Source organism: Diceros bicornis, chromosome 7 (assembly GCF_020826845.1).
Source record: "Diceros bicornis minor isolate mBicDic1 chromosome 7, mDicBic1.mat.cur, whole genome shotgun sequence".
Lineage (NCBI taxonomy): Eukaryota > Metazoa > Chordata > Mammalia > Perissodactyla > Rhinocerotidae > Diceros > Diceros bicornis.
The window spans coordinates 16,750,691-16,778,114 of NC_080746.1; the positions used below are offsets into that span (position 1 = coordinate 16,750,691).

General features: G+C 47.4%; 1 protein-coding gene across 1 annotated transcript in view; it reads right to left on the minus strand.

Annotated features, from left to right (window-relative positions):
• Window positions 1-1,133: 1,133 nt before the first annotated feature.
• The window catches only part of POU2F3 (POU class 2 homeobox 3), a 76,981-nt gene continuing 50,690 nt past the window's right edge, over window positions 1,134-27,424 (minus strand). The window contains exons 4-13 of the mRNA XM_058545003.1: window positions 20,376-20,480; window positions 19,003-19,105; window positions 16,384-16,466; window positions 13,842-14,024; window positions 13,290-13,431; window positions 11,526-11,662; window positions 9,870-10,031; window positions 4,331-4,397; window positions 3,065-3,200; window positions 1,134-2,104 (exon numbers count right to left, since the gene is read on the minus strand). Of these exons, the coding sequence (XP_058400986.1) occupies window positions 2,065-2,104; window positions 3,065-3,200; window positions 4,331-4,397; window positions 9,870-10,031; window positions 11,526-11,662; window positions 13,290-13,431; window positions 13,842-14,024; window positions 16,384-16,466; window positions 19,003-19,105; window positions 20,376-20,480 (1,158 nt within the window). The 3' untranslated portion in view covers window positions 1,134-2,064. The remainder of the gene's footprint in view (window positions 2,105-3,064; window positions 3,201-4,330; window positions 4,398-9,869; window positions 10,032-11,525; window positions 11,663-13,289; window positions 13,432-13,841; window positions 14,025-16,383; window positions 16,467-19,002; window positions 19,106-20,375; window positions 20,481-27,424) is intronic.

Here is a 27,424-nt window from a genome sequence, read left to right on the forward strand (position 1 = left end):
CACAGATGGGTTCATGGGGGCGGAGTAGTCCCTTCATATACTTAAATTACTGCTGAGGGCTCCTCTTGCTATCTCTTTGCTACATACCTAGCCCCTTTCAACTAGCCCTTTTCTTGAGAAAGTAACCACTACCAAGAGGCCTTCTCCTACTTCATAAATGAAATATTAGTTACTATAAGCCCCATTCAAACATCAGGGACAGTTAACTCTTATTCATGTATAGGTTTGCCATTTGGATATTATTATTTGCAAACAATGTTTGATCCCAATTTTAGTTTTTCCCCTTTAGCCATCACATTTTTGAAGGGTCTCTCTTTCCCACAGGTTAGTGTTTATCTCAGGAATGGTAACTATTTAAATTTTTATTAACCTAAGAAAAACCACAAGGATAGCTTCCTTGCCCATCAACCCCCTTACAAAAAGTCACAGTGCATTCCAAAGCCAAATAGATTTGATTATTGAATTAAATATCTCTTGCTTTCCATTGTGAATAATGAATAATTGACCTTTGGGATATCCGGGATATGAGCTGTTAGCCTCAGACTCCACTTCTTAAGTGTCCAAATGACGTGACCTTCAACATTTACCATTCTCCCACTTACAAAATGAGCCCATCTCTTGCCTACTCTGCCCTCAAAGTAGTTTTATCAAAAAGAGTAAGAACTCTGAACTCTTCAGAGCCCTGTATTAATGTGTGTCATCTTTAGCATCCGTCTGGAGAGTAATAGACTTAATGCACCAATATGAAATATTTTCCCCATCCCATTTCATTATATGCACTCACATCACCCCCACAACAAAAGACACAGAACAACAATCTAAACCTCTTCTTATCAATAGAGGAATAGTTTATATCATCACTATACAAATTTATTTAGAAACAGAGAGATTCCTTTGAATCTCAACATTTCCTTGGATATGCAGTCTTTTTTTTTTAAAGAGTCACCATTTCTGGAATGGCTTCATGTTACATCTCTACACACTGGCCCACAAAGAAGGAGACTAGAGAAAATGTTCCCAAGAAGTCAACAAGGATCCCCAGCCCATGTGGGAACTCTTGTGGGAGCTAGCACAGTATTTCACACTTTGGTATTTTTTCCTTTCTTTTTTTTGAAAGAAGATAAAATATTACAGAGACATCCTCAAAATTCACACCTGAGTTAAACATTTTGCTGGAAAACTCCACAAGAAGGAGAGAAGAATATAATGTAAAAACAGGAAAGGGCTATATACAAGTATTTTGCCAGCATAATTGTTGCATGTTGGCTTTTGTGTTCTTCTTTCTGCAGCCAGGAGAAGGGAGAGAGGACGAGATGAGGAGAAACAGAGGGAAGGAGAGGAGGAACGAGCACTGCTGAACTCCAGGCAGGTGTAGCAGACAGGAGAGCAGCTGTGGGCAGAGAGATGCACCTGGGGACTGAAGGTGGCTCAGCCGTCTGTCAAGAGAAGGGAACTTGGAGAACTCAATCATTGATGGATTTGGTTCTAGAAAGGGGGGCAGGGCTAAAAGGAAAATGGGGTGAAACGATGATTCAGTCAGACAACTTTGCTGAACAGAGAAACCATCAAGGCTTTGGCGGAGACATCAGATTCAAATCTTTCCACAGATTTTAGAATCAGTTCAGAGATTGTGGCTAAGTTCAGAGTCAAAATCGTTGTCTCCCCTTCTGGTTGTTTGGCACACTGAGCCAATGGCTGTCCCCAGAAGCCCACAGATGAGTTGGAGAATCATGGTAAGAAGTCCTTTCTCTAAAGATAACTGCCACAGTGAAGCCGTCTAAAATATTTAGAACTAGAGGATAAGGGCACAGACAAGGAAGGGGAAAGTGGCAAACTCCTAGGAGGGGTACATATTTCAAGAGCACTAGGAGTCAGCACATGGGTCAGTCACAGTTTGGATCTCCAGAGGCCCTCGCTCCTGAAGAAGGCAAGAATTTGGGTTCATTGATAGTGGGGATTCTCTGCCACTCTTCTGAAAGTAATCTGTCCATACAGAGAAGGTGTGATTCCCTCCCTTCCAGTGGGGAATACAGGGCCAGGTGGAACAGGAGAAACTTTTTGGTCTCAGTGGAGGTAGGTGGGATGATTCCATCGGTACCAAGATCTGGAATGAAGAAAGAAACAGGTCAATCGTGAAGCTGCTGATGTGATGAGGGAAGATGGGAACGGGCAGTGACTGCTCACAGGTTTTCTTCTAGAGTGGTGAAAATGTTCTGGAATTAGATAATGGTGATGGTTGCACAACCTTGTGAATATACTAAAAACCACTGAAGTGTACACTTTGGATTGGTAAATTTTATGGTATGTGAATTACATCTCAAAACAAGTTTTTAAAATGTACATTGCACGGTTTTTCTCTCTTTTTTTGGTGGAGATGGTTGAGGAGCTCCAACTTTTTGTGCTGTGCAATGATTGGCCAATAAGAGCCGGCTGCCTTGCTGAATGGCCTGGGTTTGGACAAGTGGATTCATCTCTTCCGACAAGGTCAAATCTTTAATCTATCGCTCAACTTTCAAATCTCTGTTTTGCTTTGAATCAAGGAAGAATCTCTTAAGGCATCTGCTTTGAGAATACTTTTTAGAGTAGATTCTTTGGCCCAAGAGGCTGCTTTTCCCACTGCATCCCAGGTGGGAGCGTGGGATAGGGAGCAGCCCCACTACCCTCTCTCACTGTGTCAGCCACACTCACAGCTCAGGCTCACATCAGAACACTCAAGAACAGAGTTCCTGGCATGAAGTGGAGCACTCCTAAGCCCAGTGAAGGACCCGGCCCTTTCTGACAGGAGTGTTTGGAAATTTCCACCCTCAAAGTGAGGGTGGAAATTTTGGCTTTGTTGACATCAGCTCCTTGCCAGGACTGCTCACTGGCTGAAGCTTCTCTTTTAAAGCCCACTCCCTAGGGATAAAGTTCAGTCTGGCTCTCCATCTCTCCCCTCCCTGTCACCTCATTCCTCTTTTCCAACCCCGTGACGAATTTTCTTTCCCAAGGTATTGACCCAGACCCAGCTTCTCCCATAGTCCCTTAGCCCTACTGGGATGTCGCTGTACTCTGCCCTCCATCTTACCCCGAAGAGTTAAAGCTGGAGGAGGAGTTCACTGCTGCTTTGGAGTTATTTTGAGATGCAGTGGGGCTGCTGGCGTGGAGTCCTGAGCCAGGAGACGAAGGCCTGCTATTGTTCCCAGGGGAACAGGATGACGTTACTGAGGACGAGGAGAGGCAAAAACAAGGGGAAAATAATGCGGCTGGGTCCTGGGACCTTGTGACATGGCCCTTCAGACTTGTATCCTCCAAGGGATTTCACTCTCTCCCTACCCCACACCCATCGCCCACTTCCTACCACGTTAGCATCAACGCCCGGCCCCAGAGGGGCTCTCATCATAACTGCTCTCCTCAGCCCAGGCCTTGGAGAGTGGCATGGCTGGTTCTGCAAGTCCAGCACTTGCCAAACGCAAAAAGGACAGATGCCAAAATCATCCTACTCCAGGACACACCCTGGGCTGGGCATATGCAGCCAGACCAAGAGGAGGGGCGGGAAAAAGAACAAGAAGCTTTGGAAAGGAAGAGAGGAGGAAAGAAAGAAAAGCGCTCAGGGGAGGAAAAGAGAATCGGAAAGCACAGTTAAAGATTGCTGGCCTCTCTAGCGCTCCCATCTCTACAAAGAATAGGTACACGGTCTTCTAGAAAGAGCACAATCAGGAGTGAGGAAACTTGAGTCTCAGTCCTCGGCCATTCACCACTTAGCTTTGTGGCCTGTGGTGACTTGCTTCACTTCCCTGAAACTCATTTTTGTCCTCTGAAAAATGGCACATTTGGATTAAACTGAATTCTTGTGTTTGGGTTTCCCAAACAGGGTCCCTTGGATAAGGTGACATATATTTTCCCATCGAAGCTAAGATACTTTGAAGAGTGGAAGGCAGTGCTATTGATAATTATATCCAGACAAGAAGCAGACACTGGGATTGTCTGGGCATATCCAGACAGATGGCCACCCTAGCTAGTTCTTTGAAATGCTATAGCTACTTTTTGAAAAATTGAGTTCTCTAGAAAATTAGTTTGGAAAATCCTGCTTTCCATACAATTCATTTAGGAATGTATAATGCACTTCAGTGCTGACAAGTGCTACAAAATAAAAAACAAACACTTGTTTAAACTTTGCTTCTTCAGCATTTCCCAAACACTGGATCACGGAGGCCTTTTTCTCCTGGCACTGATTTTAATATCCTTTGAAATACAGTTAGGGAATGCTGACTTAGGTAGGTATATTCAGTTCTAATATTCCATTATTTAAAGGAACTGTGATGTTATTCAGAGACCTCACTTTAAAGCTCACCTGTTCCAGGCATGGTGCTGTGGACAGGAGGGACAGAGAGGGGGCCCAGAGCCCCAGAGGGAGAGACCTGAAAGGCAACAGAGGCTTGTCAATGTCCATTTCCACTCCCTCCTCCAGCCTCGGGCGCTTCTCCCAGGATGCTGGGCCCCAGACTCTGCAGAGACCAGAGCTCAGCTTCCTTGAGGATTTCCTAATTCCAAACCTACACTCTGTCCCCCATTTCATAGGAAGGCCCCTGGACCACATACAGCATCCAGCTGTAGCTCTGCGCTGCTGCTGACAGGCCCTGCCTTCCCTGTTGTGTGTCCCCTGGCAAGCTTCCTTTAGCACGGCCAGGTTGAAGGTGCCGTGCTTGAGTGCTCTGGCTATGAGAGGAGCGCTCCTCTTGGACCCTGCTGTGGCAGACACTGCCAGTTGGCTGCCTATTTTCCAGTCCCCATTTGTTCCTTCCTAAAAGGCTCTTGCATTTGCTCAGGGCAGCAGAGTGCCTGGCCCTACCAACCCTGTTTCAGGCTTCCCACCCTGATGCACGAGTGGACCATCGACTCTCCGGAGATAACCAGAGAAGATGAACTTTGGTCTCTGAAGCTTTTCATTTTGCCCTGGAGACCGTGGAGCATCATGAACTCTGAGATTTGGAAAGGACCTGAGATAATTTGGTTTAACCTCCCACACAGTTCAGGAATCTCCCCTCAGTATCACTATCCTAGAACAATCTAGAACAAGATGAAATAGAAAGAATGGACTTTGTAGCCTGACACATCTGGGGGTGAGACCTGGCTCCACCACTAACTGTCTGTGGGACTTCGGGCAAGTTACCTAACCCCACTGAAATTTGGTTTTCTCATCCGTAAAATAGCAGTAATACCTCCCTTATATTTTCTTTTAATTAAGATTTAATGAGATAATGTCCATAATGCTTCCAACTCAATGCCTGGCAAAGAATGCTGGCTTGTTAAATGTTAGTTCCCTTCTTGCCCAAAGGAAGCTGTCAATTGCTGTGTGTCTAGACGCTGTTCACTTCATCATCTGAGCTGAAATCTGCATACTTTCCCTCTCTCTTATTCTTCTCATGCTGACAGGGGCAGCTCTGATCAATGTTTTCAAAGGACATGGAAAGAAGTTCTGCTCAGGGAGCCATGATATGCTATTCCTCCCCTCCCGAGTTTGGAACATCCCATCCGAACAGGATGCGGCATGTCCTCATCTCCTAATTAATCAGCAGTGCTTCTGCTGGGTTCATGCACCTGTCCTTTTACAATGAGCCTCCTCAGTAGGCTGGGGGCCCACGAAGGGTGCAGCCAGGTGTGGGGCAGCGTGGTAAGAGATGTTATCACTAATCTCCCTCTCTCTGCTCCTCCTCCCTCCCTGCTGCCACACCCAAGAAATTTGTTGTTGTTTTAAATAAATAATGTATTTAGTCACTGTGACCAGCTTCTACTGTTTCCTTCTGGAGACAGGCTATGCATATGCAAGCAGACATATACATTCCCCCTTTTTAATTTTTTCTATAAATAGTAGCATTCTGCCCACACTGGTCTGCACCATCTTGCCTGTTTTTTTTTGTTTTTTTTTCTTCCCTTAACTGCATATCTTGGAGGTCATTTCATATCAGAAGAAGAAACTATGTCCTGGTCCCAAAGAGACTGTGCCAATGAGAGCTGAGGAGAAGATAGGATCAGAACATTTTTCTCTAGCCTCTTCCTTCATGACACTACAAGTATTCACGTAATTATTTATTTAATGTCTTCCTCCCCCACTAAGCTGTAAACTTCATGAGGGTAGGATGATGCCTGTGTGGTTCACTGTTCTATCCTCAGTGTCTGCTACAGTGCCTGGAGCTTTGCAGGTGCTTAGCAAATATGTGTTGAATGAATGATGAGAATGAATGAGGCTCCTTCCAGGCTCCTCCATGCCTCCCACCACTTTTCTCCATGTTGGTGTCCCGGGTTCGGATTGAACCAAAGTGAGAACCTACTTCCCATGTGCTCTAAACAAAGCAGCATCTTTAAAGATTCCAAAGCTCTTACGACATGGTTCAATTTCCTTAACATGGCCTACAACGCCCTACATAATCTAGCCTCCACCTACCACTCCAGCCTCCTCATTCACACTCTCTCTCACTCCCTGGGTTCCAACCCATTATAGCCTTCTATGCTTCCTCTCCCCACCCACCCCAGCCTGAGGGCCTTTGTGCACACTGTTTCCTCTGCCTAGAATGTTCTTCCCTACACTCTCTCCTCCCTGCATTACCCAACTCAGACTATTCTCCATTAATGTCTTCTGCTGTCATTTCAAGCATCATTCCTCAGAGAAGCCCCTGACACCCTGGACTAGGTTAAGTCCCTCAAATACCCATACATCTTCTCCGGAGCCTTCATCACAAATAGCATTTGTTTATGTCTGTTTTCCCTCCTGGACTGTAGGCAAGGATCACATATGTCCTGTACACCACTGTATCCCACTGCCAAACATATGGTGGGTGCTCAATAAATATTTAAGAAAGGAATGATGAAGGAATATCATGTTGCCTCCAACTTAAAATTGTCAATCGTTCCTCATAGCTTTTAGGATAATTTAGCATCCATGGCCCATCATGATCTGGCCCTCATCAACCTCTCTTTCTTAGTCCCAAACCCTTGGCTCCAACCAGCCTGAAATGCTTGTGATTCCCCAAATGCATCACACGTTGTGTTATAATTCCATGCCTTCTCACAGACTGTTCCTTCTGTCTGCTGTGCTGTTCTTCTCGCTAACTCTTAATCTGTTCCTCAGACAAATTAGGGGGTCAGCCCTCCCAGACCCCATTCTGATTTGGGTGACTTTCATCTGTGTATCCATAGCATTCCTACAAGACTCCTCACCTCTACTTCACCCCTCACATCTACTTCATTGCAATTTCTTGCCTTTTCTGGCTCCTCCTTCTCAGTTTCTTCCCTTGATCCTCTTCCTTTGCCTATCCTTCAAATGCTGGAGTTCCCCAGGGTTGAGACTTGCACTTTCCTCTTTGCTTCCTCTGCACAAACTCCATAGGTGAGCTCCTCCTCACCCAGGATTGCAACTCCCACCTGTATACTTATGACTCCCCAGTCCGAAGTCTACATCCCAGCCTTACCTCCTGACCTCCAGGCCCATCATTCCAAGTGCCCAGTGACATTCCCACTTGGGTGTCCCAGAGGCCTCACTGTTTATCATAATGATGTAAAGAACTGAAATCACTTTTTCCTACTCCCAAACCAGCTCCTCCACCTGTGTTTGCTTTTCCATCAACGGCACCACATCTACCCAATCAGCTGAGCCTGAATACTGAGAGTCATCCCAGAGTATTCTCTCTCCTTCATCGCTCTCCCTGCCCACACCTGATTTTCAGTGTATTAACCAAGACTTAATAATTCTACCTTCTAATTATCTCCTGAATCTCTCCCATCATCCTCATTCTTACCACACAGCTTTGCCTCAGCCCTCATTATTTCTCTACTGGATAACCACAGCCACGTCTAACTGGTCTTCCTGCAACAAATCTTTTGCGTCTCAAGACGCACTTTATACTGCAGTCAGAGCGATCATTCTGACAAGCAAATCCGATCATGCCAATGCCCTGCTTAACGTCCTTCAATGACTCCTCCAAGCCTTCAAGCTCCTTAGCATTGCACACAGTCCCCTAGTCTTGTCTTTGCTGATCTATCCAACCTCATCTTCCAATATTCCTCCATGTGGAACCACCTGTGGTTTCATGAATGTGCCACATATTCTCCCTGCTCCATACCACTGTTCTCATCCTTTCCCCTGGTGAGAACTCCACCTCCCACTTACTCACCTCGTCACTCCTTCTTGTCCTCTTAGACTCAGGTATTAATTATCTCCTTGGAGAAGCCTTCCCTAACCACCACCTCCCAAGGCATTGTTAGCTGCTGCTTCTAAGTTCTCCTAGAGAAATTGTCACATTGTTTATCACTTGTTTATTTGTTTATCTCCTCTGCTAGGCAGAGGTCCTCTCAGACAGGGGACAAATACTTATTTGCGTATTCCCAGCACTCCACACAAAGACCAATATAGAGTAGATGGTCAATAAGTGTTTGGTGAAAGAATGAACGATGGTGTAGTTTTCATGAAACAGCTATGTCCCACCCTGGACAAGGCTGAATTTCATCCACCCTTGAGTGCTGAAAGACTTGAGGACAACACCATTATCCCCAACTACCTTCACCTTCCAACCATCGTTGTCCCCAGGGACAGAGAACCCTCCCACCCCCACCTACCAGGCACCATTTCTCTCCTGGATGTAGAAGATATTTCCTACTCTCCAAACTTCCAAGTCTGCCTAAACTGAAAATTATTCCCAGCCCTGGCTTCTCCCCTGAACACCAGAATCATAGATATAACTGTCTACTTGATACTTCCTCTCAGATGCCAAGGAGGCATGTCCAACATAATATGAGAAGCTCCAAACTTTTAGTTTTCCCCCTCAAACCTGTTCCTCCTGCAGTCTTCATCAACTCAAAAAATTGCAGCACCTTCTAACCAGTTGATCAGGCCAAAACCCTTGAAGTCGTCTTCGCCTCACTTCTCACTCTCTGTATCTTTTTTTTTTTTAATTTTTTAAAAAATTTTATTTATTGACTTTTTTCCCCCAAAGCCCCAATAGATAGTTGTATGTCATAGCTGCACATCCTTCTAGCCGCTGCATGTGGGACGTGGCCTCAGCATGGCCGGAGAAGCAGTGCGTCAGTGCGCACCCGGGATCCGAACCTGGGCCGCCAGCAGCGGAGCGCGCACCCTTAACCACTAAGCCACAGGGCCGGCTCTCACTCTCTGTATCTGAACTATCAGCACATCTTGTTGGCTCCATGGTTGAAGTATTCAGAATCCAACCACTTCTCACCACCATGGCTACCACCCTAGCCCAGGCCTCCACTACTCTCAGCCTGATTATTGCGATGCTCCTGGCTGGTCTCCTGCTTCCACACAGATCATTCTCCACACAGCAGCCATGTCAGCCAGCTCAGGCTTCTCTGCTCAGAGCTCTCCAGCAGCTTCTTATTTCACTCAAACTAAAATCCAGGGTCCTTCCAATGGCCCCCAAGACCTTGGGTGGTCTGCTCCCTGCTACTTCTCTAACTTCATCTCCTACTTCTTGCCTCCTTCCTCGCTCTGCCCCGGCTACACTGGCTTCCTTGCTGTTCCACAAATGTGCCAGGTCTTTTCACTTGCTGGTCCCTCTGCTTGGAACACTCTTTCTCCCAGATATTTCATTCCCTTTCAACACTTAGGTATCTGCTCAAATGTCACCTTATCAGAGAGGTCCTCTCTGACCTCTTTATTAAAAAAGCATCTCCCCACTACCACTTTCTAGCCCCTTACGCTTCTTTATTCTTCTTTATATTATACATTTAATATAAGCATCTATTTGCTTATTTATTTACTGCATGCCCCCCCCCAACCCCCAGCCTCCAGCCTCCCCAGAATGGAGAAGACATCTTGCCCTCCAGGCATCATCTCCCCCAGTGCTTGGCAGGCAGCTTGGGTCCTGGCCACTCACCAGTCGGGAGTTGTAAATGGGTGATTTGATGGGTGTGGCCATAGGGCAGTTGATTCGCTTCTCCTTTTGGCGTCGGTTGCAGAACCAGACCCTCACCACCTCCTTCTCCATGGACAACTGCTCTGCAATCATGGAGATCTCCTCTGAGCTGGGTTTGGGGTTCTACAGAGACCGAAGGGACAGAGGGTGGTCAGGAGGCGAAAAGAATAGGGTCAAGAATTGGGGGTGCGGGACAGATGTTCCAACGAAGCAAGATAGAACAGGATAAAACAATAGATGGATCAAAAGCTTTAGAATCAGACCTAGCATGGAATACTGGCTTTATCACTTACTGTGTGTCTTAGGAAACTTTCTTAACCTCTCTGAGCCTCAGTCTTATCATCTATGAAATGAGAATAATAGTACCTACCATATAGGATTATTGTGAGGATTAAATGAGAAAATGTTTGTAAACTGCCAAGCACAGGGCCTGACACAGAGTACAGGCTCTATAAATGTAGGTTATTTTCTGTCCTTCAGGAGAAGTTCTGGAAAGAGGGATCCATTGATTAGGTATATGGGGCAGGAAGAATCCCCAGAACCCATGCTCCCCTCTGTGTTCTTTCCTTGTAACCTGATGATGTCCTTCTCTTTTGTCATTGCTTCCTGTCCCACCTCAAAATAGGAAAGGATAAAGCTAAAACATGTGGATCCATCAAGACTGTGGAGATGATATATATTTATATCTATCAATCACTGTCTTGTTCTGACCCCTCCCCTACCTGATCTGTGATGGCAGCCCCTTTCCCTCCCTCCTTACTCTCATGCTCTGAGAAACCTAATCACAAGGAAAAGCCAGCTCTTGTCATCCTGCCAGCAGGATGCAGCCACGAATCCTTCAGCCAGATGCACTGGAGAATCTGCTGGAGGGGCAGCAGTCCTGGAGGCCTGGGGCTGCCAGCTTAGACCAGGCCACACGCACATCCTTAGGGACCTGTGTGGTATGGATGGAGGCTCTGCAGCCTGGTACCTAAGGGATCCTGATTAGAAGCTGTTTAGACCACATCTGTTTTCCTCTCTTCTCTCTCCCAGCTCCCATGGGGCACAGAGCTGGTATTATTAGCTTCCACATACTGGCTCAAGAATATGCTTTTGCTACAGGTTCCAAAAAAATGTATGTGTATAGTATGATCACAGTATTCAAATGTGCGTGGAATAAAGAAATAGAAGGAAATACATGTAGATGGCATTTGATGGTGGATTTTTTTTCTTTCTACATCATGTATTTTCCTAATTGTTTACAATGAGCATTTATTACATTTATAGTTTGAAAAATACAAAACAATTTATAGAAAATAAAGAATTTATATGCAATGCCCTGGCTTTGCTCCCTTTACCTCAACTGGATACCTAGATACACCCTCTTCTGTATCCCATTCTTTAAATCTCCCAGTGAGAGAGACAATGGGCCCCAAAAAGAAGGCAGGGCAAGAAGGGTCAGTGGGGGAAGAAGTTGCTGGAACCCGAGACGAAGGGCAGCCTCAAACACCTGGAGAGGGAGTGTGTCTTTGCTATCTAACCCTTTCCCAGGGCAGGTGAATGGTGGCGAGGGGTTGGTGTCCAGGGGTCTGTGTGTGGAAGTGGGCCCACCCGCTCCCACCCAGAAGGGCCGCTCACATCTTGAAATCTCTTCTCTAGAGTCAGACGGATGTTGGTCTCGATGCTGGTCCGTTTCTTCCTCTTCCTACCAAACACTTCGCTGAGGGTGGGGTAAGAGCTGGGGGTGCTCACAGAGGGGTCTGATGGAGAGGATTCTGTTGGGAGATGAAATCGCAAAGGAGGCTCAGAGAAGGGACTGCACGGCAGGTTCAGGCCCTGTTGTAATGGACTTGAGGTCCAACAACCCTTCCTGGTGGGTTCTGCAGTGGCATTTTCAGGACCAGCCCCCTCCCGCCAGCAGGGGAACTGGAACAGACAAGAATCTTGCTTCTCTTCATTGCTCTGGGCAAAGGTCCTCCATGACTCCCACAGCAGTGTCTCCAGTGTTTGCGGTCATGGTTCAGGGACACCCAGACACCAGCGGCGTGTGTGGGTGTGAGTGGGTGCAGGCAGAGCTCCTACAAGTCACACTCATGAGTCTGTCTTTTACAAGTATGCCTGGATGTGAATACCGAGTAAAATGTGAGCTGGTGTTTTGAGCTACAAGCCATGGCACTTGGTAGAGGGATTTTGGTGTTGAAGCCATTTTCCTTTCAGTGTAAGTGTTAGAGCTGAGGCTGTATGATCGATAGGCAGGGATATCCCTTAGGAAGGATTCAGGTGTCAGCTGTGGAATCACACTAGAAACAATCTATAAGGTCCTTTCCCAAAGACCCTAAGACTCTCTGATCATATCTCTCACTTCAGTGTTCCAATAAAAGCAGCCCAAGGGACAGCCTATAAGGGGACTTCCAAGAGGGTAACACCCCTGGCTGCCCACCCCACCCTTTCTTCCTTCTCCACAGTAACCACTAATCCACACGTATCTATTGAATAGAGCCCAGCCCTGGCTCTGCTCCTTCCCTCTCCACCTAGACCAGCAGTTCTCAACCAGGGGCGATTTTGCACCACCATCACTCCCCCAGGGGACATTTGGCAATATCTGGAGACATTTTTGCATGTCTTAGTGGGGGGGCGGGTGCTACTGGCATCTAGTGGGAGGAGACCAAGGATGCTGCTAAATCTAAACACCCTACAATTCACAGGACAGCCTCCCATAACAGAGAATTATCTGGCCCAAGATATTGATAGTGCCGTGGTTGAGAAACTCTGTCGCATGCTATTCCCTGACACCAATTCTTCTATTTGTTATTCCAAACACTTTGCCCTTGGTTTACACCTTTGACTTCCTGAAATGCCTCCCTGGCCACCATGCCTGACTGAATCCTCCTGCAAACCCCACTCCTGCTGTACGGCTTTCCTGACCAGTCTAGCTCACAGTAACTCCCTTCCCTCTGAGAACCTACTCAAGAATTAGCCAGATAAAGATCTTGTATGGTGCCTATCATCTCCCCATCCCAGCCATGAGAACCCACTTCCCTGTCCCCCTGACCTAGACCTAGTCCAGACAGCAGTCTGGGTAAGTGTGTTATCTCTGCAGACCAAACTTTGTCTCTGGTGAGCTGTCCTAAGGCCTAGGCTGGGTGGGTCTGGGGCAGGGAATGGGATGGAGACAAGTCTTCATGGCCACAGACCTCCAAAGGGCTTTATCAGTAACAAAGCTGATATTTTCATTTCCACTTACCCATCTCCTGGGTCTTATTTCTCAGTTGGTTCCAGACTCAGGAGGAGAAGAAAGGGATGTTATGTATCGACTGCCTAAAGGCCCAACACAGACAATCACCAGCCCCTTCCCTGCAGAATCCTCTAGGGTATCAGCCATGCTCTGTCCCTGAGGCCTACCTGCATCATTCAGCCACTTCTCCAGCAGCGGCTTCAGTTTGCACATGTTCTTGAAGCTCAGATTGAGGGCCTCAAATCGTGAGATGGTGGTCTGGCTGAAGTCATTGCCGTAAAGCTTTCCCATCGCTAGCCCCACGTCTCCCTGCACATGGGAATTGAGAGGGAAGAATTTGAGAGAGAGGCTCCTTCTCTTATTTGTCCACAACCCCCACCATCCTAGCACCTACATGCACCCAGAGAACTTTCAAGCACCCACTCATCACCTCACTCCTTTCCGGGTTTTTTCCCTCTAAGATGGAGAATTGGTTTACTTTTCTCCCTAGACTCCATGTGCCTAGCCCCTAGCCTGGCCCTCGTTCCTCTCCCCTCCACCAGCAGTGTCCCCACTTTCCCTACCAATGGCAACTGTGCCCTATTCTCAGGGAACACAGGGACATGATGGGCTTGCCCCAAACACATTGAGCCTCAGGTTGCTCTTGAAACCTGCACTCGGGAAGGCCAGTCTCCACTCACTTAACCCAATTTCTTCCATCTCCTCCCCCTAAACCAAACCTGTGTGAAGCCCAGCTTAATGCGTCTCTGCTTGAAGGTCTTGGCAAACTTCTCCAGCTCTTCCAGGTCACTGGGCTCGTCGGCCCCTCCCGAGCTGGGTAGATGCTTGGGCACTGGGAGATGCTGGGACGCTTCCAGGTGGGGTTCTAAAGAGGATCCTGGCAGCCCGGGGTGCCCAACTGCCTAAGAGGGAACACATGCCAAGCAGATCCATGAATAGTCAACAGGTCAAATGGCATTTTCTGATATTTCATACTAATAGGCCCACTCAGAGGATGACAGATCGCTGGGGACATTTGATTCCCATTTTTTCAATGGTGTGAAAGCGGGAATTGGAGTTTCAATGAAGGGGTAGTAAATAACTAGAATAGCTGGGGTAGAAACAGTAGGAGTGTGGAACAGGGAGGTGGCCTTTCTGGGTTTGAGCCTATGACTCACTGTTTGACTCTGAGCAGGTGACTTCCTTCTTTCAGTTTTCCACCATAAAAGGAGCTAGCCGGGTTGTTTACAGAGATTCCGAAAACAAATCTCAGAATGGGATGAGGAAAAGGTTGTTTGCCTTGCCTGTTCTTTTCCACAAAGCAAAGTAACTGAGGTATTTGGCAGGCATTAACTGAAGATAACAGAGGGCATCTGAGACTCTCTGCATTGATAGAATTTCCATAAAATTTCAAACTCGTGTGACTGCCACTTTACTTTCCAAATCATCATTTTCTTTCATGAGAGTGTTTTTTGCTTTTTTTTTTTAAGTCAAAGGTATTCCAGTGCTATCTGAATGCACCTTGATCTCATTCCTGGTTGTCAGCAGATATTCTTTCTTTAACTTATTTTCATAGGAAAATGGACCCTTAAACCTAGAACCCATATCGTGCCCATTTGGGATCAGGAGTGAAGACATCTATCACTCCACAAAGAAGGAGGGGACCCCACTGTGTCCAGTGCAGGGGCCACTGCACATGTGGATAACTTGACCTAAGTCCACTCTCTTCTCCCTCCTTTCCAGTTTACTCTTTTCCTAGACTGAGGTCAACTTTACTCCTTCTTTCTTCCAAAATATTCAGGTTTACCATTCAGATAGGCCTCCTTATGAAGAGGAAGGTAAAAGGACTAGAGAGAAGTTAAAGTCTCTTTTCCCCAGTGAAGGGTCTTTTAGAACAGAATGATTTGAAATGATTATGGATTTGATCCTGTTTTGCAGAGAGGGGGTGGCATAGACCAAACCATCAGGACAAAGCCTCAGTTCTCTTTGAGGCTTCTTTTTCGTTAATTCATTTGTTCTTTCATCTGACAAACACCGACTGAGTTCTTTGCTAGACCTTCTCCCCCTTCATATCCAATCAGATGCCAGACTGCACTGATTCAACTTCCCTAAACGTCTCCTCACTCATCCCCTCCTCTCTATTCTTATTGCCACAATCCTAAGCCAGTCATTTCTTACCACTGCCCAGGATGTTCTTAGTCATCTTCTCAACTGTCTCTCTGCTTCTGGTCTCTCCCGGCTCTCATACTATAAGATGCGAGAGTTGATTTTAAGGACTCCTTAAGATCTCTTCTAGACCTAAGTTTATGATGATTCTGAGGAGAGCAGTCAGGAGGAAGTAGGAGAGCTTTTGATTCCGGCGTCCCCATTTCTGTTAGCCACTAGATGGCACCCTCCTCCCTTCCAGATGTCTTCAGTGGACTAGCCCTCTAAAGCCCTGGCCCTTCATGACCCATGGGAATCTTAGCACAGAGAAGGGACTTTAGGATCTCTGCAGTCATTCCCAACTCTTCTGCAAACCCATCTCTGCACAGCCATCTCATGCAGCTGTGAAGATTGTTAACTGCACAGGGCACCCAGATGAGGGGAACAGTGGCAGCTACAACATAGTTCCTGCTACTCTCACCAAGCCATATACACTGGGGTGAGGCTGTGTCTGGCTGTGCCAGAGGAAGAGGTGTCTTTTTTCTAATCAGCAAACAGGTGCTCCATGGAACCATGGCAGCTCTGCAATCGGCCTCTCTCGCAGACCTCAGTCCTCCTGACCTGCCACGTGCCCACTGCAGGAGGCAGTCTAGAAGAGCAGATCTTAAGAGAGGCCTAGAGGTGAGAGACATTGGCTTTGTGGTCTTGGAAAGACCTTGGGAAGACATAGGCACTCTCAGGCCTATGGGACTCTGGTCTCCCCCTTAGTGCTTGGGAGCACCCAGGCAGGGCTGGCAGTCACCTTGGCTTCCCTGGAGAGTTAGCTGACCCCTGGTTCTAATAGGAGTGATGCTAGGGCCTGATTGGGGCTGGAGCGGCGTGGCTGCATTACAGAGCATGCTGGCCAAGGAGCTGAAATCTCTGAGTTCTCATTCTGGCTCCACCAGTAACATTGGGTCAATCATTTCTCCTGGCTGAGGCTTAAATTTCCTCATGTGCCAGCAGGGATAATCCCTGGATTTTCCCTCTTCCCAGAGGGGTAAGTGTACTGTCAATGGAGTGGGAGAAAACCAATGAGCTTACTCTGTCAAGAGCTGAGACATTCCTAGAGGAAACAGGAGGAATTCAGTTGTTTACCTGGGACGCCAGGCCAGGCCCAGTCTGCGGGAGGAGGAGAGAGCCTTGTTGCTGTGGAAAGGGGAGAAGATTTGGCTGCAGACCTGGGTGAAAGGGGAGGGACAAAGGAACAATGGAATAAAATCCAGGCCATCTGAAAGACATGCTCTACAACTTTGGAACCACGATAACTGTCCCCACCCCCTGCTACCTAATGAGGTCCCTCAACCCACCTCAAGCCCCGTGGAGAGGCCCCCACGGGCACTGCCAGGCATTGCCACACACAGGTGGAGGCAAATCAGACACAGGGATAAACAGATGTAAACTGCAGTCCCCAAACCAGTCCTTCTGCTTGCCCGCCTGCCTGGAGTGGTGCAAAGGCTGAAGAGGATCAAGACAATCTGCTCTGGGATCTGATAACCAGGGCTGAAGAAATCCAAGAGGAAAGGAAATGCAGGGGGTGACTACTATGAATTCAAGCTGGAGCCGAGGATTTCCGTTTTGCCTGCAGAAGTAGCTGGGATGGCTACAAAGCCCCAGTCAAAGCCGCAAGGATGTCAGACCAAGTGGATGGGGCCATACAGCTCCAAAGGGCAGTAGACCATTGGCCAGAGGCTCTTGGCAGAACCAGGACATTTTATACTTGGGAGGAAGGGCTAAGAGAGAAGAGAAGACCAGAGGTCAAGCTTCTGGAAATTCAATCTGGTGGTGTGAACTCTACCTGCTCGCTGCACTGCCTGAGGACCACTTTTCTCTCTCCCTCTGCAGGGAAACTGTCCATGAAGGGCTCTGCCTGGTTGGTGGTCATGACAATGGCCTCCCTCTAGGAAGGGCCACAGCCAGGAACTCTCACTCGCACTGCGGGAATGGGGCCATCAAACTACCAAAGCAGACAACGGGGCAGGTCACCCCAATCGCTCAGCACAGAGCAGAACCTGGGGTCTCTGTCGTCCCTAAGCTGTTCTGGGGTCACCGAGGTACAGCATGTGCTGACCTTTATGCTCCTCAGCCTTAAAAAGTCAGAGCTTAATTTTTCCTTATTAAAATAAATAGGCAAAAAAGCTCCTATAAGGAACCCTGGACTGGGAGTCCAGAGGCTTGACTACTAATAGCAGCCTAACATTTAGATTGCGTTTTGAAACATACAAAGCCTTTTCACATGCATTATTTCAAATAACCCTCAATGACCTTGTGAGGTGGAGTTTTACTATTATTCCATTTTTATGGAGGAGGAAATGGAACCTCAGAGAGGTTAGGTAAGTTTCCCAAGGACACACAGCTAGTAAGTGATTTTTTTTTTTTTTTTTCACCAATGAGTTTTTCTGACTCCAAATTTTAAACTGGGGTTTTTTTTTTTTCTTTTTTTCCCTGCTTCATACACTGACCTCATTGGTTATACACCTGGGCCATTTTCACATCGCTATCTTCCAAAAAGAAATTGAACTAACTGTTATCTTCCTTTTCCTATTCCAAGAGTATGATACATGTTGTTTAGCTAAAATAAATACTTAAAGGTTCAAATACATTCGCATTCATCATCATAATAACAGTCTGAGATGACTTGGAAACTAAGTATGGGGACTGTAGTTTGGGCAGAGTTGCATCTGGTTTGGATTCTGGGTTTCCAAAGCTTCTACTGGGGATTCATGCAATTGAGGGGAGCTTATACTTCCTCCACCACTTTTTTTTTAAATTTGTATGTATGTATGTATGTATTTATTTATTTATTTTTCCCCCAAAGCCCCCGTAGATAGGTGTATGTCATAGCTGCACGTCCTTCTAGTTGCTGTATGTGGGACGCGGCCTCAGCGTGGCCGGAGAGGCGGTGAGTCGGTGCGCGCCTGGGATCCGAACCCAGGCCGCCAGCAGCGGAGCGGGCGCACTTAACTGCTAAGCCGCCGGGCTGGCCCCCTCCTCCGCCACTTTTGGCCCTAGTTGATGGAGCTGGGAGAGGGAGAGGCAGGACAGTACAATGGCCAAGAACACAGACAGATTGTTCTGCAACCTTCTAGTAGGTCACCAGAGACATAATAATATGACTACCTACTGCCCAAGGTTATTTTGAAAAATGTCAGGAAAATCACTCAGCAGAGCTCCTGGCACATCATGGTCGAGAAATGTTAGCTAATATTATGAATATTCTAATCTGTTTGCTCTCGACCAAGGAGAAGTTCTTCGGTAGTAACTTCCCCGCCAGAGAAAACCTGAAAACAGCCTGTGGGTGGCACTGCCGCTCTATCCAAATAGAATCACAGTCAAGCTTCCCGGGAGTTGAAAGTCTGAATCCGTGTCCCGGAGATATTTCCAAGGAATTGGCACTTGTCTGTACTGCATCTCCCAAGGAGCTCCTCCTTCCTTGTACTGCCCCAGCTTCCTGCCACCCTTGCACCTTCAGTCTCGACTCTGTGAAATTGAAGTGGTGGGCCAGACCAAGCAGGAAGCTGGGGAAGGGGAAGCAGAGAAGGAGACTCAGCCTGGAGGGGCAATACCAGGGTCCTCTCCTCAAGTCCTGAGGTGGACAAGCTGGTCTGAATACCAGAGGGGTGCGCCACTCCCCCACGCCCCACACCTGGGCTCCCTCACCCAGCAAGCAGCAGCAGCACTGGATTCAGTCTATGTGGGGACCCCCAGTGTTCTTACCTTGCTGTCCAGGCTGGGTCTGAGATAGCAGGAACTGGGAGACAGACTGTAGGTGGCCGGGAACTAGCACGAGCTGCTGGAGCGGATGGAGGGAGGTCATGTCCTGCACGTGGGAGATACATACATCACAGAATTTACAAGTCGGTGGTGCTGGCTCCATCTGCCTGCTACCCATCTGTCACAAGGGTCTCCAGACCCTCAGAATTTGTGGCAGTGACCTTGCCTTATGCCTCTATGTATCTCCAGTGTCTGGCACATAGTAGCTACTCCATTAACGCTGGTGTCGTTACAGCTCCTGCACTCGGCCAAGCAGTGCCTTGCAACCTATTGTAACTGAAACCTGGCCTTGTTATTTAACTTTTGTGTGTGTCAGGCCTGTCTCCCAACTAGACGGTAAATGCCCTGAGAGCACAGACTAGGTATTACACATCTCAGAGGTTTGCCCTAGAAATGACATGCAATCCCAACTGTCTAATTTTTTTTTAAGTCTCATGCCACTTGATTATGCTAAAAGCCACGTCTTGGCCATTTCCTGGGCCTGAACCTTTCCTGAAGGAAGGGGCAAGTTATTAGTTCTTAATAAAACCAATTTGACTAAACAGAAAGTCCATTTCTCCTGGTTTCTTCCCATCAGCCCCAAAAAAGGGAAATACCAGTCCCAGTACTGGGGGATCTGGGACTCCCCCGAGATCTAGTCCCCCAGGGTTCTGTGCCCCCAGGGCTGAGCTTAGGTCTGTGCAGAAGAAAAGACTTGGTAACCGCTTGCTGAAGGAAGAGGTGAAGGAATGGATGCACATTCTAGTCTTAAATATTTCCAGAGGAGGGATGGCTCTTCTTTCCCCGGTCACCTAGACCAAGAAAGGGGACACCACATGGACGCCCGTCCTCTCAGACATTTGCCCTCACTGTTTGAGGATGCCACTTTCTGCCCCGCACAGCACTCTGTTCTAGTTTGGCTTTGATGTAAAATCTTGGGGGAGGAGAGTGGGCCCACTGGGCACAGAGTCGCTCTGTATCTGTAGCAGTAGCTGTCCCCATAGGGTTCCTCTGACTATGGCTGGAAGACATCAGCCCTGTAGTTGCTAGGTCCACCGTTTTGGCAGGATTGGCTCCTTTTTCTCCCAGAGAGGTGGAGACCTCCCTCTTTGCATATCCAGCCAGGCTTCATCTTTAAGACGACTGTTTTGTAAGCCCACCCCCACCCCAGGCCTCCCCTTCTTTCTTTCTTTCTCCCCTTCCCTGCAAGGGGTTCTTTAGACCAATATGGATTCACTGAGAGCCAGGTCCAGAGGTCAAGCAGTTTGCAGAAGGCTTGAAATAAGCTCCTCAGCCTGCTGAGAAGATCAGGCTCCCTGACAGGGGCTGGCATTTACCCCAGACATCTGGTTTCCGGACATCATGGCAGGTCCTTGACTCAGGTGGCATGGCCGATGTGAGAGGGTCTGCTGCAGGGAGTCACTGAGGTCCTCAGTTTTAATCTGTAAGCGGGGGCACGAAGAGGGTGTCAGTTCTAGGCCTCCCCAGGCAGACAGAAATGGAAACTTAGAGAAGACCAAGGCAGGAGCTGAGTGACAAGCCTGGAGAGTGAAGAGCTAGCTCAGGGCCTACGGGGCTGCAGCTCAATTTTCCTGCGTGTGTGTCCTTCAGGCCAGGGCAGCTAGTGAGAGACAGAGATGAGGGGCCCCCCGGAGTAATAATCTGCAGGATGGGGAATCCACTTAGCTTGATGGTTCCCAAACACCATTCCAGGGGCTGTGCCCGTACATGCGGCAGTTTATGCTCTTCTTCGTTGAAATGAGAACAAGTAAGGATATCGTAGTGACTTAAAAAATTTCCTGTAAACTCTGAGATGATGTTCCTTTTTTTCTCGGGGGGATATGTTAGAATTTCTTTTATGAGATGATGGTGATCCTAAATGGTATTTTAAAAACTTCCCACCTCACAAAGTAAAAAATATTGGCAATCCTTTATCAACCTCCCCCATATTCTGTTTTTTATTTTCCTGGTACACAAAATCCCGAAGTCTGGGAACCAGCTTTCCCTCCATCCCCCCTTGTTTTCCACACTTCTCCATCCTCTGCGTGCTAAGCTGCCTCTGTAGCCAGCCCTCTTTGCCGATGTGGCTTTGGTGACAGTCCTTGCCTGTCTCCCTACAGGCAAGGACATGTCTCCCTCACAGTCACTGCTGCAGTTGCAGCCTAAGGGGCCTGTGGTGGTTTCCAGACTCTGCCCAGCCTCCAGCGCCCTTCAATGACAGCACACCCACCCACTCATGGGTTTCCCAGGTGTCCAAGGGCAGGGCAGGAAGCACAACTCGTGTCCACCCCTCCTCCCACCCCGAGAACAACTTCACTCTTGCAGCTTTTCAGGAAGTTCATTTGGTGGTGGGCGAGCCAAGTGACTTCGAATTCATATAATATGGCAAGGAGCACCGGATCTAGACCACACCTTATAAAAGACATTGGGGTGACCCTGTGATGGAAACTCTTGGCCATAGAGATCCTGCTAAAACCATTTTCTTGGTCTGCACTGGGAATGTCACCGACATCCTGGAATCTCTCCTGTCTATACTAGTTTAACCCAAGTTAAAGGTTCAGACTAACAGCTATACTTGTGCTTAATCTCTGTGGGAAAATGGTGCTTTGGATCACTTAAAGAAAGAATTCCTGGGGCCGGCCTGGTGGCGTAGTGGTTAAGTTTGCGCACTCTGCTTCGGCGGCCTGGGGTTTGTGGGTTGGGATCCCGGGTGCAGACATATGCACTGCTTATCGAGCCATGCTGTGGCTGGCGTCCCACATGTAAAGTGGAGGAAGATGGGCACGGATGTTAGCCCAGGGCGAATCTTCCTCAGCAAAAGAAGAAAAGAAAGAATTCCCTTTGGTTGGAGAGTTAGATCCTGTTGAGTGACATTAGAGACTGAGGAGGGAGCTAATGTCTTAAATGTGGTGCCTTGCACAGAGCGGGAACCCAATGCATGTTAATTGAACAAAATACATAAACACAACCCATTTCTCCATAGTCTCCAGTGGGATACAGTGGGGAAAACATTTAACGGGGAGCTAGACCTTGTTTCCCATCCTAACTCCGACTCTAACTTACTGTGTAACCTTAAGCAATCATTTAGCGTCTATGGGACTTGGTTTCTCCATCTGTTATACGATTCTATATGATTTTTCTCTCTTTCAGTCCTAAAATGGAATTATAAATTCTAATTTCCTAGTGCATTTGGCAGACTTGGCCAATCCAGGTTGCTGCAGTGTTCTTAGATAAAGCAGATCTAAACAGCATCAAGAAGCCCTTGTTGCACCAAAACTGATAAGAGGATGCATCTTTTAGGGACAGTCTTTACAAATAATTCCTCTCTTCTCCTCTCACCTAAAGAGACTCTCCTGGAGCCTTGGGAGCAAAGAGGAGGAAGGGAGAGAGATAGGAAGGAGCACGGTGGGGGCAGAGTTAGACTTTCTGAAAACTAAAAATGTACGGCTACCTGGGCCTGCTCTCCCAGACAGCCCCAATCCCTACCCCCAGTGCCCCTCAGCTCTTCCCACCCCACTTGGCATCTCTGTCTAAGGAGCTGTAGTGTCCTAGTTCTTCCCTCAGAAATTAGAGTTTTCACATCCTAGATTCCAGGGAAACATTTGTTAGCAGGTTCTAGAAAGCTAGGAATAGATGATAAACTACTTATTTAAAATTACCACCACCACCAACCTTAAGATTTGCTCTGAGAGATTTTACTTAAGCAGAGCCTTTTTGGCTGGCCTCCCCTCCCCACATCTACCCTCTCTATCCCCCTCCTGCCCCAGGGCATCCTTCATCCTAGAGTGGGGACAGGTGAGGCAGAATGGAGGAAGGGGGACAGGGGAGAACAGGGAAAATTGGAGCTGAAACCACACTGGTGGAACCACGGCAGGCAGCTTGGCACGGCTTCAGCTCCGAGGCAAGTGTCAGGGTTCCTTTATAGACTCATTATGAGCAATGGGGAGATAAGGCGGTGCAGCTATGACAGACCTTGAAAACATGTGCTTTGCCTCCAACCCAGGTGCTATCTGTTAGAATCAGTGCCAGGTCTTCCTGCAACACTTAATTTCAGAAACCAGCACCATCATAAAAGAAAACTCACCCTTTCATCTGCTTCCTGGATCAACTGCCCTCCAAATTCTTTTAGGGGCACTGTCGACCTCCCAGGTCTGAAAATGAAGGGTCTCATAGCATAAAGTTCCTTTAGGTGTTAGTCTGGGGTGTTCTGACAACCCAGCGTGCTATTCTTCTGAGTTTTTGCTTTGTCGACCTTTTACTCTTTCATTTTTCATAATTTGTTACCCCTTGGGTGTGAGCTGCTGACAGTAACCCCCAAAGAAGACAATCCTTAACAAACCCCATTGAGAGACAATAAAGAAGGCTTCTTTTTCTATGACAAGTTCTAAAATCTCTGCTCACGTTGGTGGGTCTCAGAAAGAGCAGAGCGGAACAGGAGGGGAAACAGATACATCAGCTACCCTTACTGCCGCCAGCACACTCTGCCAACAATTCTCTGACAGTTCAGGGGCTAAGAAACTAAGAAATTAAGTACTGCACAAATCAAAAAATCCCTTTCACAGCTGTCGAAAGGAAAAGATTGGAGCCTTTCCAGACAACTGGGTGTTGTCTGCAGAACTGGAAGATGAGATAGAGAGACTTCTGTTGGATCCCATTGACTTCTAATGTGAGAACCGGAGGCAAATTGGACGAAAACCTAATTCCCCTGTATTTGTGAAAACCTAACCAAACCCACAGCCTGCCCAGAATCACGAAGATCATCACCAGGGTCCCTTTGGTAGTTCTCACGCAAGTGGAATATTTCTCCAGGCTCTGCTTGAGATGGACTAATCCCTGGGGACATGGGCCACCACAGAGGGCTGTGTCCTGTGACAGCCATTGATCATCCCGTCCAGCTAGCAGACAAGGTTTGTTAGTTTAGGATCTTCTCCACCCACTGCACTGTGCAAAGGTGTTACACTGAGTGTTGGGCAGTGACCAGGGAGGTAAAAAGGTATCCTGAGTGATTATCTTTTCTAATCTGAGTGAACTCGCTGACATCATCTGCTTTAGAAAGCAGTAGCCTCGTTCTGGGAGGAGAGAGCCCCTTCTGAGAAGCTGGAAGGCCTTCATACTTTCCTTATGTGGCTTCACCATGGGGACAAGAGTTTACCTTCCCATCTCATGGAGGCCCAGAGAGCTTCAGAGATGGGTATAAAGTGATATAACAAGACACTGGCAAAACTCCAACAAGGGAATGGTCCTCTGACCCTCCCCTCGTGCTCTTTCCACAAAACAATACTACAAATGTCGCAGGGATAGGACCATAGGTGATGGAAAAGGTGGAGTGCTGGCCCAGGCATACGCTTGGACCTCCTTAGTAACCATCTGTTTTGGGGTCTTGTGATGGGGCATGGAGGCACTGGGGTACTCATCCTTAGCCTCCTCCCCATGACATTTTCACATGGCCCTCTCCGGGGGGAAAAGAGCCCAACACTAATGAATATATCACTGGCGATGAAAATGATCAAAGCTGTTGTCCCAGTTGCATAACTCGTTTGTGGAAAGTGTTTCATAAACATTTCACAAGAAGGAGAATTTCAAAGCGTGAACGTCTCCCAACCTGCCTTCAATTACAAACAAGATTTTTTTTTTCTTTCTCCCCACTTCTGTGCTTCTCCTGAGCACTGAGGAAGAGTTTCTGTTTTGTAACTGATCTATAAAGTGTTGGCAAACATGCTGCTGATGAAAATATCCTAAAAATATATCCCAAGCAACGGAATGGAGCAGACAGGTAACTCATCTAAGGTGAGCAAGGCTGCAAGTCCCCCAAGAGATGTTAGCTATATTTTTGCTTGGGGACTCTCCTCTCTCTGTGGCTCTTGGCTGCTCCCCATGTGTCCAAGGCTCCTGCCCATTTGGATGCCTCTGGGAAGTGCCTGGGGAGATGGCCTCACCCAGTCCCTGGTCTCTGGTCACACCTATGACAGACCAGCCTAGGAGCACCTTTGCCCATGCACACTGGGATCTTCTCCCTGACAGCATTCAACTTCCAGACAAACGGGTGATGAAGGAGAGGAGATATGGGCACTTTAATAAACGAATGGCTCCTTAGGAGGCTGGAGCCACTTGGAGCTGCTACCTCCTGAAAAGAAACTTTCCACAGAGGCATCCTTGTCTTTCCTGCTTGCGTTTACTCTAGAAATGCAACAAGCTTATCAATCCTGTTATTTAATGCTTTGGCTTCAGTTCTTAAGACATAGCATTGCTAGTGCTGACACATGCATGAAAAAAACTCCATCATTTTAAGCCTATAAGAGTTTTCTTCTCCCTCTGGCATTTAAGTCTGTGAATTCAGGTTTAAAAACTCTGTGAAGGGGCTGTGCCCTCATTGAGGACACATTCTCACAAACATTTCATGGTGCCCAGGACTTGAACAACTTTAACCATCGATTGCTTCACAACCCTCCTGAGACACCAGCAGTGTCCCCCTGCAGGGGGGAGCTGGATTGATGAGCCTTCTCTTTTTTGACCCTGATCCCCTTTGAATCAGTCTTCTGGTTCTCCTGGTAGCCTACCTGGTAGACAAGACCACAGAAATCCTACTCTCTAGGGAGGAGTACCACATTGAACTGTGGATATGCCTGCATAGAGGGCTGTTCTGCCCCCAAATAAGTGAAATGGTAGGAGGTAGGAGGTGTGGGGGGTGGGTAGGGGTGCAGGGGGGTGGGAAGAAAAGCTGAGCATGGTCTTTGAATCAAACTCTGAAAGCTTTCTGAGCCCAGTGGCTATTCTTGGGAAATGTCTGGTGTATGAATGCAGTTTGTCATCACACTGGGTTCTTCTGCAAACATTTGGGCTGCTTATCATGGGAAGACTTTGCTGTCCTTTTCAGAGCAGGGGATGATTAAAAAAAGACATCCAGGAAAGAAGCGCAAGGCTCAGAATCAACCAGGAGACCTGACTTCGGGTTCCATCTCTGCTTCTAACTAGTTGCATGGTCTAATGTTGTTACTTCACTCATTTCTCTAGGCCTAGATTATTCCTCCAGAAAAAGAGGGAAATAGACTAGACGGAATCTCCTTGAGAAATTTATAATGTATGAAAGACAGAGTAAGAGGAGACTCGTGAGCATATACGTATGTTTATTGTGTCACTAGACCCATTTTACAGATGAAAAGACTGAGGCTTGGAGATGTTAAGAAACTTGCTTAAAGTCACACTACTGGTAAATAATACTGGTAATAGAGCTGAGATTTCAATCCAAGTCTGACGCCATAGATCTTCTACATAATCCTAACTCTCACTTATTGTGCGTGATGGAATCATAGAAGCATACCTTCTTCAAGGTAGCTTAGGGCAGATCATGCCAGGTGCATGGCAGACATTCAACAAGTATTGATTTCCTTCTTTCCCCATTAGAACTGGAAGGAAACGTAGATATCACCTGGTCCAAATGGTTCATTTTACAGCTATGACTCCTGAAGCCCAGAGAGGGGAAATAAGTTGCTCAGGGTAACACAGCTAGAGTTGCAGCCAGGCCAGTCCTGGAGACTAAGCCAGGGCTGATTAGGATGGGTGTCCTAACTCCCCACCCAGGATTCAGTTGCATTCCACTGCACTGTGGCATGGCTCTGTCCTCTATTTCTATCACTCCCATGCTGTTGCCTACTCTGGATCCTGTAATAACTCAGTAGTAACCCTAATCCCATTGCTCTGAGATTTAACCTCAGTCAAAAGGAAAGTCCCCACTCAGAATTCTCAATTACTACACGGGGTAAGGTTTAGATACAGATAAAATACCCATCTACTTGAAATGATAACATAATGTACTTGGCTTGGGAACCAGCATCTGTATTTCCTTGACTCTCACATGTACGAATTAACTGCAGGACTCTGATATTTGCTCTTTCCCTCCCTGGGTATGAGGAAGATAGGCAGGGAGGGGAAAGAGCAGGCTCAGCCATGCCACGAAATCCCCATGCCAGCGTGTGTTTACCACGGGGTTCCAAAGGAAACTAATGAAAGGAAGGGCAGATGCCCTGCTCATCCTGGACACACACACAAGCAGCACCAACCTGTGGTCGTGAAGCACTATGCACATTAGTTCCAGGAGCATCAGCTCAAGAAAGAGAGGAAGTAATATTTGGGGGGGGGGCACTTTAGAGATTAAAAAGCACTTTCAAATGTATCTTCATTTATTCTTCATGATAATTCAATGAGGGAAATAACCTACCAAACCTTTTCTACAGATATAGGAATCAAGACTAGAAGAATTTAAGTAACATGTCCGCCGTCACACAGCCAGAAAGAGCAGAGCCTGACTTTCTACTTAGGTCTTTGGCCTCCAGACACCCCTCTTTTGCCTATACCACTGGTGAGGCAGCCTCATTTCAGCTCCCACCCA